We start from the raw sequence: 14903 nt of genomic DNA, 5'->3' as shown, positions 1-14903 counted from the left end.
ATTGAGCCAGAGCCTGCTGAAGTCAATCCATTACTTTCAAAGAGTTTAGGATCAAGGTCTTATTCCCACTTGCTTCTCTGCTTCTTCTACAATCTTTCTTCCCATGCAGCATTCTCTGTGGTGTTTCCCTGCTAAAAGATGGCTTACTGCAATATGCAGGGAAGGAAGGAGGTTTAGAGAGAGAAAATCCTAAGGACTAGTAAATTCCTTACTGAATTGCTAAATTGCTACTCTGATTGCACAACTGCAGAAAGCCAAGGGATTTGATCATAAGGTTGGGTTTTTTTTATGCTAGCGTCATTACAGTGCAGCTTTTTTCATATGGCTGTGAGTAGTGGTCCTTGCAAAGACAAGGTCTTTCAGGAAGAAAATCCCTCTCATTAAACTTTGCCATATTGCACGTAGTAGCGAGTGACTGCATAGTCATGCACTTAATTGTAGCTGCTGATCTTGAGCTCAAACAGGCAGTACTTAATCACACAAACTAATTCCAGGAAAATTGAAAAATGGAGGAAAACCCATATTGACTGGATATTCATTAATATTATATAAAATCATATAAATCCACACAAAGCATCTGTTTAATATATGCCATGTATATGTGTGCACATGTGTGTGTGTATACACATGTGGAAAAAAAGTAGATATAAAATTATATGTCTACATATGGAGAGGGAAAATTACTGAATATGTATATATTGGATGTATTGGATATATTCTCATAGAATAGATGTTGGAAAAATAATTTAGTAGATCGTTGTCTGCAGCAAATATATGCTGATGGTTGAATATTAATACATTTTTGCATATAATATGGAGACAAATGCTCAGCCATTGTGGATGGATACAGCTCCATTGAAGACTGAGGCCAGTAGTGCAAACACTGTTTTACACTGAATGGTATTTTGATCATATGTTTATAGTCCTATCTTTATATTCAGACCTTCATATAGATGAATATTTTGTGTACCCAGACCAGAGGCATAATAACTCTACTCGCAGGAGAAGCCCCATCTACTCCTCTGTTGCCAGCTGTTAGTGTGAGGCTACCCCTGAACAGCATGGCAGAATCAGTCTTGATAAGTGAACTTGCATATTAAAGTCAAACATTTTGCCAGCAGAATAGAGATCTATATTGTTCTAAAATAACCAGCTGGGCCCCTGTTACTAGGGTATGTAGGCACCATCACAATCCAAGGAGTGTTAGCTAAACTCCGCTAATGCACGTATTTCTGATTTACAGGTGGAGACATCAGCCCCTCCTAGATCATACGACGTAAATCCTCGTGCAGGAAACCTGTGGTTGGGCTATGCATTGAATTCAGATTCAGATCTCGGCCCTCTTCACAAGCTCATTGTTTGACACTTTCCTGATGATGCAGTAAAGGTACAACAGCCTGCAAATATTTTATAAAGCTTCTGCAAATCACTGGAAAACTGTCTTGACTGCAGTACTTTGGAAACATGCAGTAGTGCTGCAGTCAGTGCACAACAGCTAGACTCCAATGGTTGTTTTAATCTTGTTTAAACTATTCTCTCAGCAGGTAACTGTGAGACATAAATTATCTACTACCTGCCAGCAAGGTGCCTGTACTGTAGAAGGTTTTTATGTTACTGAGGAACACATTATATCCAGCTTTGGAGATTCAGTGAAAGAAATGACAGTGTTCTTAACAGTAGGGCCACTTAAATGTAAAGGGGCATGCAGACCTCAGACTTAAAGAAAGCAATAAAAACTGTAATGGAAAATTTCTAGGAAGAAATATTTGGAAAATATCTGTACTCAACTTTTAACTGACTCCTGCAGTACCTACTGTTTTTTTTCCTCTCATATATAAAAAGCATCTGTCTACCTGTGGTCCAAAAGTACTTTGATTCTAGAATGAAGGAAACAACAACAATAAAGTATGAAAGTAAAATTCCCATGAAAGCATACAGCATGTGTATATTTTGTCTTTGTGCTGTGCAAGGTCTGTACAAAAAGTCCACAGTCCTTCTAGACTTCAGAAATGTAAAGGGGTATGATGCAGAAAATGGAGGCACTGAGTTATATGGCTGCGTACAGCATCCTTGCAGAGCACTGAAGATAAAAGCATTCAGACTAAACTCCATCCCAACTTGCCTCCACGCCATTCCTATTGACTGTAGTGAGTGAACCACGTGAAAAGCACAGATATGTCACAGCTGAATAACAGAGAGCACTCCCTTGAGACTCATGATCTATTTCTGTCATTAACAAAATAGTGTTAAAAAGAGTTCATGCAAAAGTATGAAACTGGAATGTTTGACCTAAGAAACAATCCTTTATGTAACAGCTGCACCTTCGTATCCCTTATTTTGGTGTGCTAATGATCGTCTGTGGAACTTGTTAGCTGATGTGTTTGGATATGCTGCATCTGCAGCCCTGCTACCAGGTGCTGAGGAGGCAGCAGGAGCGGAAAGTCGCCTTCAGGCTCTCCCTTCTGACAGACAGCAGCTGGAGAAAAGCAATGTACAACTGTGTCTCTTCTCTGAGACCACTCCTATGTAAAGTCCTATAGGGGCTGGTCCTGTCTCTTTTCTGTTTCATCATGTGCTGAAGAGCTGTAGGAAAGGTCACGAGGAGCCGAGGGCTACGATACCATCAATCTGTTGATGGCAACCAGCTCGTATGTCTCTTTTCAGCTGATGCAATCAGTGCCATGACACAGATGTCACAAAACTTATTAGAGATAAGCCTGCAGATCAAAATCAGTTGGCTGAAGCTGAACTAAAGAAGGAAGAGATGTTGCTGGAAGGAAGGAGGAGAACCTGATGTAGTTAAGGCAGTGAGCGAATCCTGCTTTCATTTTGGGCAAATGCTATGTAGTTTGGTGTAGACAAGTGTAGACCATGTTGCCCCTGGATTCAGTATGGCTTGCAAAGTGCTTGTGTCTTCTTCTGTCTGCTCTGCTGTCATTTTTTGTGGTAAAGGTGACTTATTTTAGCTTTTGTAAGAGGCCTCCAAAGACTTGTTCAGGTTAAAAAGAGAGCAAAGAATAAAGCTTGTCAAATAAAGCAGCAACATATAGGAAATGTGGAAGGTGTAATTCCCTACAGACATACTTATTGTCAGTCCAGTTTCGTATTTTATTCTTGGTAAAAGAGGTGGTTTAATATAAATAGACAAGTAAGCATTAGCAGACCCAGTGCAGACTTTGGAAATGAACATGATCTGAAACTGTCTGGTTTTATAGCCTTGGGCAAATCATATAATCTCTCTGCTACTGTTTTCTGATCTATAATCCAAGGGCAGTAATTCTTTCTTGCTTCTCAGTGGTGAATTAATGAATGCTTTCACAATGTTCTGTGGTGCCGTATACAAATATTACAATTACAGAGAAGCAAGCAGCATATGATATTAATGCCAAACAGATACAGGGTAAAACTTGGGATGCTGGATAGCGGTGCACTCAGATACAACTGTAATGAGTTCATTAGTAATGCACAACTGGATTGATGAAGTAGTTGCCACTGTGTAAAGCCTTGTCTAGAGCTGATACGTGATATATTATTTTGACCCGAGACAGATGCTCAATGATCTTGTCTCTTAAGTTTTGGCAATGCCTGTCATGTCAATACAAATTATCGAGCCGAACTGAAAGAAAGAAGCTGTAGTTGCCACATGGATCCCTTTTTATACTCTTCTGTATATAAGAATTGCAGCTTCCCAAACTGGATTTTTTATATAACTTTTCAGAAGCACAGTTTGAAATAGCTTGTCTTCTTTTTTTCTTTCTTCTTTTTTTTCTTCCTTCCTTTTTTTCTTCCTTCCTGAGAATGTTTCCTCCTGCCATCATGATAAAAATGTACTCCTGTGACAAAACAACCATGTCCCGGGATTTTATCCTTTCCTACCACAATGGCAGCACGTCCTGTATGGTGATGACACAGCACAGAACTTCCACCACATTGAGGTTACTTTTGCATTGCCTGATACTGGTAACTGTGATGTGAAGCATCAGAAGATATAACAGTTTTCTACACAAAAGAGTCATGGGAGGATTCAAACAGTCTTTGAGGACCTGGATATCCAACTGAGATTAGAGGTCTGGATGAGTCAGGGTAGTTGTGTGCGGAAGCCTTTCAGCTCTAGGCTAGGGATCTGAAAGTGAACAGCATCTGGAAGAGGTTACCTATTCCTGGAGGTTTTGATAGTTTATTTGAAATGGGCTTCAACTGGGGATCTGGAGCCTTTTGCTAGCAGGCTGATTATTACAGATTGGGAAGCTGGCATCAGCGGTGGTGGTGACTAGTACAGTGCACCCCTCGATCCATCCCAGTGCAGGTAGTAAGGACTGCAAGTGAGAAGTGGCAGCGCAGATAGCATATACTTTAGGGGTACAGATATTTGATGCAAAGGATGTTTTGTTTTGGGTCCTTCCACTGTAGAGTGAAAAGATTCCTACCTTTTCCTTCCCTTCCCTAAGTCTCTCTCCAGCCATGCATCCTTCCTCATCCCAAACTCCTGACGGCTCCTGGGCTATGCCTCATGTGTACGTTCACTGGCATTTTAGAGTGAGCCAAGGATTGCTAACCCCATTTTAAGGCAGGCTAACCGAAGCCTTCTGCAAATGGGAAGCGAGGCATAGCACTGTGAAATGATTTGCTAAAGGTTATCCAGCTGTGACTGAGAAAAGTGTGCTCTGGTTCTGCTGCAAAAATGCCACAAAAGTGTAAATGTTAATAGTAATAACTTTCTCTATGTGTGTTTCTGCTTTGCAAAATTACATCTCCACCAGGGGACTTGTTAATGTCAATGGCATTCAGTTTTCATGATCACCGCTTGAAATGATCAGTCAGCTGTATAGATCTACAAATTGCTCCCTTGCAGCCAACCTCTTAGTCTAATGCTCAGGCGACAGTCAGCTGTAAGGATCAGACTCGAAAAGATGCCTTTGATTTTCCTTTGATGTTTCTGAGCCAAGGAAGAATTTCACACGGCCACTGGGCGGTTGGTGAAGATCCCGTCTGTTTGTGGGAAGCCAATTATAACGCGGCTGACCCGCTTTGACATTAAGATTACTGGCAGGACATCTGGGATGTCCTTGCGAGGCAGAGCTGGCTCACTGAATGTCCCTAACTAGGGGCACAGACCAATTTGTTCGTCTGGATGCAACGATCATTCAAGTAGCATGTTTATAATGGAGATTGCACAAATTGATCCTGGTCTGACTCAGTGTATTTATTTGCTTGCACTTTAGCATCGTTGCCGATGTGCAAAGATAAAGCGGGTTTCTCCTTTAGGATTTAATGATAACAAGTGGCAACAACTTACACGGAGAACAGGTCCTAGTTTCTAAGCCTCTCTTCCAGTTAACTCTCTCTCCCTCCTTTCCTTCTTTTTTGCTCTCTGTTCACCTCTTACTCCGGATCTAAGACAGCAGAAGCTTTTAAAGATCATCACAAAAAAGCATCAAGCACGAGGTTATTTGCCAGAAGGCTCTCTAGAGTAGGGTACACACTGGGAGAGAGGTGGACGCACGAAAGACTAATCCTAGAGCGGAGGCCGGTGGGACATGAGCGAAAAAGAGCTGGAACTTTTTTCTTTCTAATCTCTGTTGAAACAAACTGGACGGAGACTCCTTTTTAATTGTGATTGCCGGCAGTAGTTGGGGGAGGGGGGGTGCGTGGCTTTTGGGTTTGTTTTCCTTTTGCCATGCGCCGGGTCCCTGCGGGAGCTGCACGCGCTCTGCGGGGGGGTGTCCCCCCCCCGCCCCGGTCCGGGCCGCGGGGCGGACTACAAGCCCCGTCATGCCGCCGCGCGGGCGGGCGGTAGCGGCGGAGCGCGCCTGCGCCGCCAGACGTGGCAGCAGCCCGCAGCGGCGGCGGCGGGTCCGGAGCGGGTCCGGCTCGGCGGCGGCGATGGCTGTGCCGGGGCAGGACGCGGGGGCTGCGCGGCGCCGCGGGCGGCTCCCGCTGCTGCTGCTCGGCCTGGCGGTGAGTGGCGGCGGCCGCGCCCCGGGGCGGCGGGTGGCGGGCGCGGGGTGTCCCCTTCCCCGGGCCGGGGCGCTCGGCGCGGCGCGGCCGGCGGAGTTGGGCGAAAGTTGGGAGCGGGACGGGCCCCTCGGGCTGGGCGCGGCGGCCGCCCCCGCCGCCCGCACCCGCCGCCGCCCCGGGCGGGCTCGGCACGGCACAGCGCGGCATGGCTGGGCTCCGGCAGCTCTCCTCCCGGGTGTTTCCCTAGCCCTCAGCCCGTGTGCTGCTTTCCTGCTTCCCTCCCTCCCTTTCTGTCTGTCTTTCAAAAAAACACCCCGAGAAAACCCACTCCGGCGTGCGGCGGCGTCTTCCCGAGCGGCTGCGGGCTGGAGCCCCCTGCTGCCTCGGCCGGCCCCGGCCCCGGGGGCTCCGACCGGCGGGCGCTTCGTTCCTGAGTGAGTTTCGTGTGAAAATTGGTGCCGCGGGGGCAGAGGGTTTCCCTCGGCGGTGGCTCTGCCGCGGCAAAGCTGCCTCGCTCGGCTTCGTGCACCTGTGCGCGGGCACGGGCGGCCGTGGGCAGTCCTGGTGCCCGTGGGCAGTCCTGCCGCCCCTGCCTGTGCGTCCCTCAAACGTGGTGCTCTCCATCTTAGTGCATTCTGGAGGATCTGGGAATGTTTCATTGAAATTACACGAAGTAGAACACTCCTTACCTCAGGGAGACCCTTAGACTTACAGAAATATTTTAAAGTCTGATTTTTCTTTTTTTATCCACAGAATTTAGCATAAATACCTCAAAAGATTGGCAAAGGCGTGATTTAAAGCATTTCTTTATTTACTTTATTGGTATGAACTACACTTCTTCCTTCTGCCTGGACTAATAGAGTTAATAATTAATGAAAAACTATGCTAATTTTTTTATGCACACGTGATCTGAAATGTATTTGGAAATGCATGACCTGGGAGTGCTTATCTAATTCATACAAATCAAGTGTGGAATTGCTAATTGCCCTACGCTTATTCTGTACTAACATTAGAATTGCCATTGTGGGACAGAAAGCATTGGCCCTGTCTGATGTAGCCTTTTGCCCTTGGCAGGGGCCTAGCTATCAGCTCATTCAGGAGGAGGGAAAAGAAATGCTGTTCATCCTGCACGATTTTTGTTTTGTTCTAAGCTTGGTCTAGAAGCACAGACCTCTGATGTCTGCAATTTATTTATTGATTTCAAGTGAAACTGAAGTCAGGCTGAACTCTTGCAAAAATGTTGGAGAGGTCTTAGTATGGCTTTTTTTTTTCCCTGTGGCTCATCTTTAATATACACAGTACTCTGCTCAATGATACTTGTGGAAGTGTATTCCTCGGATTAAGTATATACTGTGGACCAAGTGGAGTTACAAGTGGACTTCATTTCAGATAACTAAACGCACGGAGTTATTTGTGGTATTTCCTACTATATCAACAGTTACTGTCAGACCTTATCTTACTGTAACATTCATTTTATGTTAATATAAGTATTTTGCTGTGATTTCTTTTTGTAGATTAAAAGATTTTTTTTCCCCAGCTTTCTTCATGTGAATATGTTGTTTCTAACTATTCTAGCTGCCCTTCTTTGGACCTTTTGGATTGCTGGTGTCTTTGAGATGAGCAGAGTGGGCCTGCCGTTGTCAGTGAAATTATACGAAGCCATTATAATTTGTCCACATTATTCTCTCTTCCCCTTCTTAATTTGCCCCAGCATTTTATTTGCTCTGTGATGCTGCATGCTGAGCAGATGTCTTCATTGAGCTGTTGATTCAGCTAATTCTTTCCCCTTTCCTGTGTACGAGTAGTTTAAATTATTTCTTCCAATTTGCATTATCTTGCACTTGAAGGTGCGATTTTTCATCTTGAAATATGTAACTCGCTGTACTCCAGGATTAAAAAACTAGCCTACAGCTGTGACATTGCAAAACCTGCTTTTAGATTTTTCTTGAGTCAATGTTTGCAAAGTCAGTGAGGTTGTTAAATCAGGATGTTCTCAGTGTGTAAAGTTAAAGCGAAGGTAATGCGAGCTGCTTGGTAGGACAGAGGTTAATGAGAACATTGTCTTTCCTTCCAGCCTGTCCTTTTTTACTTTTTTATGTACCCAAATATGATTTTTTTTTTTCCTCTCCCCCGCCCCCCGGAAGTCTGAGTGCTTGCAGTGCACCTGGGACAGCAGCTAGAGTCGTGCATGCATAGCGCTCCTGAAAAATAGGACTCGTTTTTAAAGTAGGACCCAAAATTGGAGGTGGCTTCTGGGAATTGAAATCCTTATCTCTGTAAGACTTCCTGCATTTGTGAAAGGAAAACTACAAAGCTGGATGAAGAAAACATTTCTTCTAATGTATCTTCTAATGAAAGATGTTAAGTTGTTATCTTCTGCATCACCCTGAATATGGGACACGCATGTGAGAAAGATACTGCAGTGATCTCCACCTGCTGTAAAGTTTTATTTCTTGAATGAGTTGGAGAGTCATAGAGAAGTTGTGGTTTAACTTTAGAGGTACTTCCCTATTTGGTATGTCAAGTGGTTGACTATATTTCACGCTCAAAGGACTGAATTTACTGTTAAAGGCATTGGGAAGGAGTTTCACACGAAGGTGGATTTGCATTTCCTCTGATGTATCGGGTACTGTCCTTTCCCTAGCAGTGGCCAGCCACTGCTTCCAGCAGGATTACGCATCTGGGATCCGTTTGCTTTACAAACACTGATGAATGTTATCTCAGGCCAACACGGCAAAGGTCAGTTTGTCTTTCAAGTGTTGGCTTAATGACAGAGAAACTAAGTCAAGAGAGTCTGACCGACTTACAGCCATTGGGAAGCAGGCTTCTTGACCTGGTGCCATTCAAACTCGGTGCCTTCAAAGAAAAGCTTGAAAGGAACATTTCAGGCTTCCAGCTCCTCAAGTCCCAGTAATGTCACGGCAAATGCACTGGTGAGCAGTGACACAGACTTGTGAATCCAGGCCTGTGGGGAGGGCTTGGACGTGGCTCGCTCTTTGTAGCCCTGCACAGTGGCAGCAGTGGCTTGGCCTCCGGTGAGTTTGCAGGCAGGGTGCGAGCACTGCTTCTCCTCTGCAGTGCTCAGGTGCTGTTTCCGGTGGTGGCATTTGGGCTTGAATTCAGGAGTGCCTCTTCCCGTCCAGTTACTGTTTGTACTGCAGGAGCTGCTTTGGGAAGTGTTTTGCTGCAGTCGGAGGGAGGGTATTGGAGAGGCAAATCCCTTACTCGCTGTCCCCCTGCCCCATTCCTACTTCACCTGTTCCCTCTTCAGAATACGGATTTGTAAAGCTTGTGACTTTCTCAGATGCCTCTCAAGATCTCCTCAGATGCCCTTCCCAAATCAAACCTTGGCTTTCAGGACTGGTTTTTGTTACTCAACTCCGTACCTTATGGAGTGATCCATTGGCTTTGGTGCCAAAGTGCCAGTTTACTTCAGAGGGCCAGGGATGTTGCCACAAGTGTGGTGTGGTCATCAGAAGTGGTGTTTCTGCCTAGGGGTGTGTTCACAACGTCATGAACAATTGGTGATGGAAGAGATGCTTGTTCTGTTGTTGACTGTTTCTTTTGATTTTTGGTGACGCAGTTCCTTGAGTTCCTTCATTTCAGTAAAATGGAGGTAATGAGACTTACCTTTCTTCAGAGTTGTGTTTGGAGGTCTGTGAATGGAAAAACTTAATGCAATTTGCAACCAGAATGACAAACTAGCATTGCCTTAAATTTCTTGATGCGAGCAGGGTTGCTTTGGAAATGAGTTATGGTTTACCTTGATCCTGTCACCATTTCAAGCTTGTGAATGGCAAAAAATTGTGATAGCAAAGCAGGACTTAGTTTCGGCAGTTTGCTAGCTGAGCGTAGCTGGTAGCATTGGTGGAGGGCGCTGTGATTTGTGCGCTTGCAGAACACAGATAACAAAGGTAATCTCATTTGTGGCTGCCTTGATGATGTCCTGTCTGTTGTCTTTGGGTATATAGTCATATAGCATATTTGCTGAGTGACTGCAGATAGACTCTTTCTCGCGCCCTCCTCACTTTTCAGGAGATGACACACCATGAGCATGTGGTTGTGTGCTGCCCTAGGATCAGCTGTGTGCCAGCTTGCTCTGATGCTGCCTCCCTTTTGCCTCTTACAGATCGCTTCCTTTCTTGTGACTCTAACTATTTAAATTAAGCTTCGTCTCCTGTCGCCTGGTAGAAAAATGTGAGGATTAATTAGTTAATATTTGTGCAATGCTTTGAAGATGACAAGTGCCATATAAAGTGCTAAGGATTTTCAGGTGTCATTTTTCGTCCTCTCTTCTTTGGAAGTCCCATTAATAGTGTTTTTGTCGTCTTTTTATAGCATCTCCTACGTGCTTCTTGAGTAGGTGATGCTTCTTTAAACTTCTTCAAAACCCAATTTTTAGTGGGGGATTATGTGGCATATGCTTTGCTCATGCCCTTAGCTTCTGAAGTCATCCAAATGTGCTCGTTCAGAAGTGATATCTGAAACATTATTTCATCAGCAGCTTGTTTAATGTATGTTGCACCAATGCCTGGCTTGAAGAGAGAGCAAGCTTCACATTCCTAATAAGGAGGAAGTTCTTTGTCAGCATTAGTAATTCACCATATTACAGTCAGTTGTTAATTAGTAAATAGTTGCACAGGTTTTCCTTCAGTAAGTGTTTGAAAACCAGTGATAAACCATACAATTAATTGGCTATACAGAGCCCTTAAGAACAACCCTTAGTATACACTATTATGCCTGTAGCTTATGTTCCTTAAAACCCAGTGTTTAAGAACAATATGAACAGTAGAGTCTAGTCAAATCTCGACGTCTCCATGGTATTTTTTGCTATCTTCTATATTTGGAAAGTGAACATAGCGGTACCACATTAAGTGGAATGCCTTATTTGCAGCATTCTTCAGCCTAAGTTAAAGAATACCAAGACACTCTGTGTCAGGATTTTAATTTGCCTTCGTTTGTGAACAAAAGATACGACGCTTGTCTCTTGCAGACATGACCCACCACAATAAAATGTTAGCAGTGCTTGGGTCTTTTTATTCCTTAAATGGCTAGAGGTGAGAGTTGATTGATCTGGATTATATACAGAGTAAGAATGCATTCTTCCATAGAGCTTATGGGAAATGAACAAAAACCAAGAAGTGGCCAATGGGAGAGTGTGCAAATGTAAATCCATTGGGCAAAACCATGGTTTTCTAATGCTGTCAGTCTTCCGATGCAGGAGCTGTTGATCTGCCGGTGTGTCTGCTGGAGTGCTCCGCACCTGGCCATCCCATGCTGCTGGAGTCGCCGCTCCCCACTGAGCCCGTAGATGGCTTTTCGGATCAGTCGCAGATAATGTGCTGCAGCCTCTGTGCTGGGGGTCCTCAACAGGTTGCAGTTTGGGAACCCCTGCATATGTGGTTGGGAGAAGATTGTGTTGTGGTCCCAGCTGGATTGCAGGGGCTACTGCAGGGGCTACTTCAGTTGTGACCCCTGAAGTCTGAGACCCAAGTGCTACACTTTCTCTTCCCCCCTCATTCACGTAATAAATTCTTGGCAGGCTTCCTTGAGGTACCTTTGGGTAACAGAGATAACCTGTCTCCCCTCATCTGATTTGATTAAAATGTTTCTACAGCTATTTTGGATATTAATCATGAATGAAAACAGGGGACTGTCCTACTTATCACTATCCATCTTGGAAGGCATTTGTTACAAATGGCTCAGTGATCAAAGCAGCACAACCCTGAATGTAAATAGCAGCAGAGGGAGGGCTTGTGAGTGAAAAGCAAGCAATTATTGCACAAGGTCAAGAGTGGTTTGTATGAGGAACAAGGAAGATAAAACATCTGCAGTCAAACTGTGATTCTTGTAAACAAGGGGGCTTTGGATTTGAACATCTTGTATTTTTAAGTGAGAACAAATTGGGGGGGAAGGGAGCAACAGATCTGTTTCTCTCTTGTGCTTGCCTGGAGATGACTTAGACCTGGTATTTTCAGTACGTGCACACTGCCTGCACCCCAGGACCTGGCCGTGCCACCGGCTGATCTGCAGGTTTACAAACCTCCATCACTGTAGTACAGAGATGTTCCCTCAAATCCACCTTCTGAAGTTAAGTGTGCACTCCACCACAGGGTTCATTTTGGGAACTAAGTAGGAAAGGGAAGGTGAGATCCGGTCTTGTTCCTGGGATTTCTTGCCTGTGTCATCCTCCCCTTACCCATTTTAATGTAGCAGGGGAGACCTTGTTTAGAATGTGATTTAGTCCCTTCTTAAAGAAACTAATTATGAAATTAAATTCAGTCATTTCCATTACTGCTTGGAATTTTGAGGCAGGTTTGCTCTTCAGCTAGATTCCCATAAAATGCCTTGTCAGACACAATCTGTTTCATGTGTACAGGGTCGCTCATTGATCATATTTATAGTGGGTTGAATGCTGTTGTCCCAAAATGAGAATGACATCAGTGGGCGGTTAAGCTAAGACAGAAATCAAAGTCAATGTCTTGCTGAAAAATGGGCTTTTGAAATTGTGGTCGAGTGTAAAACTGCATCCGTGCCAAGCAGCAGTTGTGCTGGAATCAGCGTTGTTCGTGTCAGCCCCAGCTATTCTTGATGAATAGTGTGCAAATTGTCTACCTAATTATACATGTAAGTGTGCGCATAAAAATTGTATGTTGGCATATGGATTCAGGCACCTAAGCACTGTTTCAGCTGCATGCCTATTTATAGTTTTTTATGCATAATTTGTGTCCAGGGAAATATATTTTTTCATGCTCTTGAGCTGAAAATAGGAGAAATAGGAAATAGTTTTTCTGTCCAGTGTACAATGCTACTCCTCTGATAGTGCCTCCTTATTTAATTTTGATTTGTGTTTTCTTGTTTTTAAAACCATGTGTTTTCATTGCCCTTGATTTAAAATAAATAAATAAGAAAATTATTCTCCAGACGTGCTGTTTATCCTTAGCAAAAGACCATGCTGTCACGAAGCTTTTGTGGGGAGCAACTCATAAATTGAACTGGGTTCTGTGGGAGCAGCAGTTAAGCATTTATCACATTTAATTTAAATAATAAATGTAAAATGTGAAAATACATTCTTGTGGCTACTTGAAAGATATTCCCTTTTTTCATTCTGAAATGAGATTCAGAGAAGAGTGAAAACTTGATAAATAAACTCTGCTTTCTCAGATCCTTGGTGATTTTGAGAAAACACGGCCTGAGGGATGACCACGTTTTTCAATAGTGTCAGTCCTGGAAGTAAAATTAGCAAATGGTTATTTGCCTGTAACTCTCTGCCTCTGGGTTTCTGAAAGCTCAGATGTTTCTTGGGTACCAATTCTAAGGGAGTGGGCTTGTGGAGTGCTTCACTGCTCTTAAACACTTGCGTATGTTTGGCAGCTCTGCAAGGAATTGCTGGAGAGTGGGGGGAAAAAAGGAAAATTAAACCTTTTTGACTGATCAGACTTCTTCCACCTAGCTTGCAAGATTGTATATTTAAATACATACTTCGATTTGAAGAGCAGAGGCAGAGTTAGAGCACGTGTGTTTTTGTACCTTGTACTCAAATAGCAGTGTCTCTCAGCAGTTTTGAATTGACTGTCTTGAGGGTTTGGGTTCACTTACGTTTTACTTGAGAATCCTTCATGCATCTTAGATCAGGCACTACAATCACATGACTGATGTGTGAGCTACGCCATAAAAAATTCTGTGAAAATAGATTCAGATTGAGATCTTAAGCTGGGGAAAATCTGCAGACTAGAAGTGCTACCAGATTTGCGTTTCATAGTCTGCTGCGTGTAGTCTGCCTTTTTCTGAAGGTCTCCACCAAAGTTTCCTGCATCCAAGGACACCAGGTGACTGCTGTGTTGGTTCTAGCTCACCGAGCCAGCCATTGATGAGGACCCGTTATGCTAGGCGCTGTGCAAACACAGCATGAAATAAAGTAGACCTTCCCTCAGTTTTATTGCAATTTCTTGTCAGCATAACTGCCACAGGGCAGGGGTGGCACAGATGTTACACGCATTGGTCCTAATATGCCTTCTACTTTAACGGGTACCAAGGTAGGCAGCTTCTTGAGAAAAATGTTTGGAGTGTTTCTTAGCTTTTCAGCAGTGCTTGTGAATAGATTTTAAAGCTTTAGGATGCTCAAGTGACAAGAGAGTTTAGCTTGTTTCTTATTTATAGAGTTCCATATGTGTGAATGTAGCACTTCCTGACGCATATGAAAAGAGGCTGCCTGCCCAGGAGGGGCTGTCACCTTTTTTGACCTCTTCTTTTTTTAATGTGAGCTCATCTCCTCTCGTGCCCTGGATTTAAACAAGCAGCAATGTGCTTGATCGGGCAGCCTGGCTGATGAGCTCTTCTGCAAAGACTTGAGCAAAATGTCTGGAGTAAATCTACCTGAGTCATATCTCACAATTAAAGTTGTATAGCACAGTACATGCAAATGAGCCTTGTCTTTGCTGCCGCTTTGCCTGTGGGCTGTGCAGGAATATGAGCCTTGTTTTCTGTGATGAAGAAAAGTGTGTAACTACTTCCATAGGATTCTCTTTTACCATCCTCTTAATTTCATGCTGTTGCCAGAACTACTGGCTGTAACCCTGGTGAGGCTGTAGCTGCTGGTACGGTCATCACAGCGTTGGCTCTGGAGCAGGGCAAAGCAGCCCCATGGCTGGGACTGGCATCGGGTGAAAATGACTGCTCAGCATCATTTGCCTTCAATGGAGCTGGTAGTGAAGGCAGAGGTTCTTCGGGAGGTTTAACGATAAACCGGCCTCTCGTTTATTCCTGGGTAGGGTCTTCATTAATTTCAGCGGGAGAAAGCTGGAGAGTGTGGAACTGCTTAATCCTTATCAGTTTGCAAACACCATGTAGTGCAAATACGTATTGGGAGGTGGTGAACTTTTCAGCTCAGCTGATAACCTCCCAGTATTGTTGCAGCTGCCTTGGATGTGCAGGCAGGGTGTTTC

General features: G+C 44.1%; 1 protein-coding gene across 2 annotated transcripts in view; it reads left to right on the top strand.

Annotated features, from left to right (window-relative positions):
* The first annotated feature begins 5826 nt into the window (after positions 1-5826).
* PDIA5 (protein disulfide isomerase family A member 5) overlaps positions 5827-14903 on the top strand; it is a 106023-nt gene continuing 96946 nt past the window's right edge. Inside the window, exon 1 of one of the 2 annotated variants that reach the window (XM_075152866.1) lies at positions 5827-5958. In XM_075152866.1, coding sequence (XP_075008967.1) covers positions 5884-5958 — 75 coding nt within the window. In that variant the 5' untranslated portion in view covers positions 5827-5883. The remainder of the gene's footprint in view (positions 5959-14903) is intronic. The other variant, XM_075152867.1, reaches the window with a different exon arrangement.

This window comes from Calonectris borealis, chromosome 6 (assembly GCF_964195595.1).
Source record: "Calonectris borealis chromosome 6, bCalBor7.hap1.2, whole genome shotgun sequence".
Lineage (NCBI taxonomy): Eukaryota > Metazoa > Chordata > Aves > Procellariiformes > Procellariidae > Calonectris > Calonectris borealis.
Note: the sequence above shows the minus strand (reverse complement) of the source record. Positions and strands in the feature narration are given on the sequence as shown.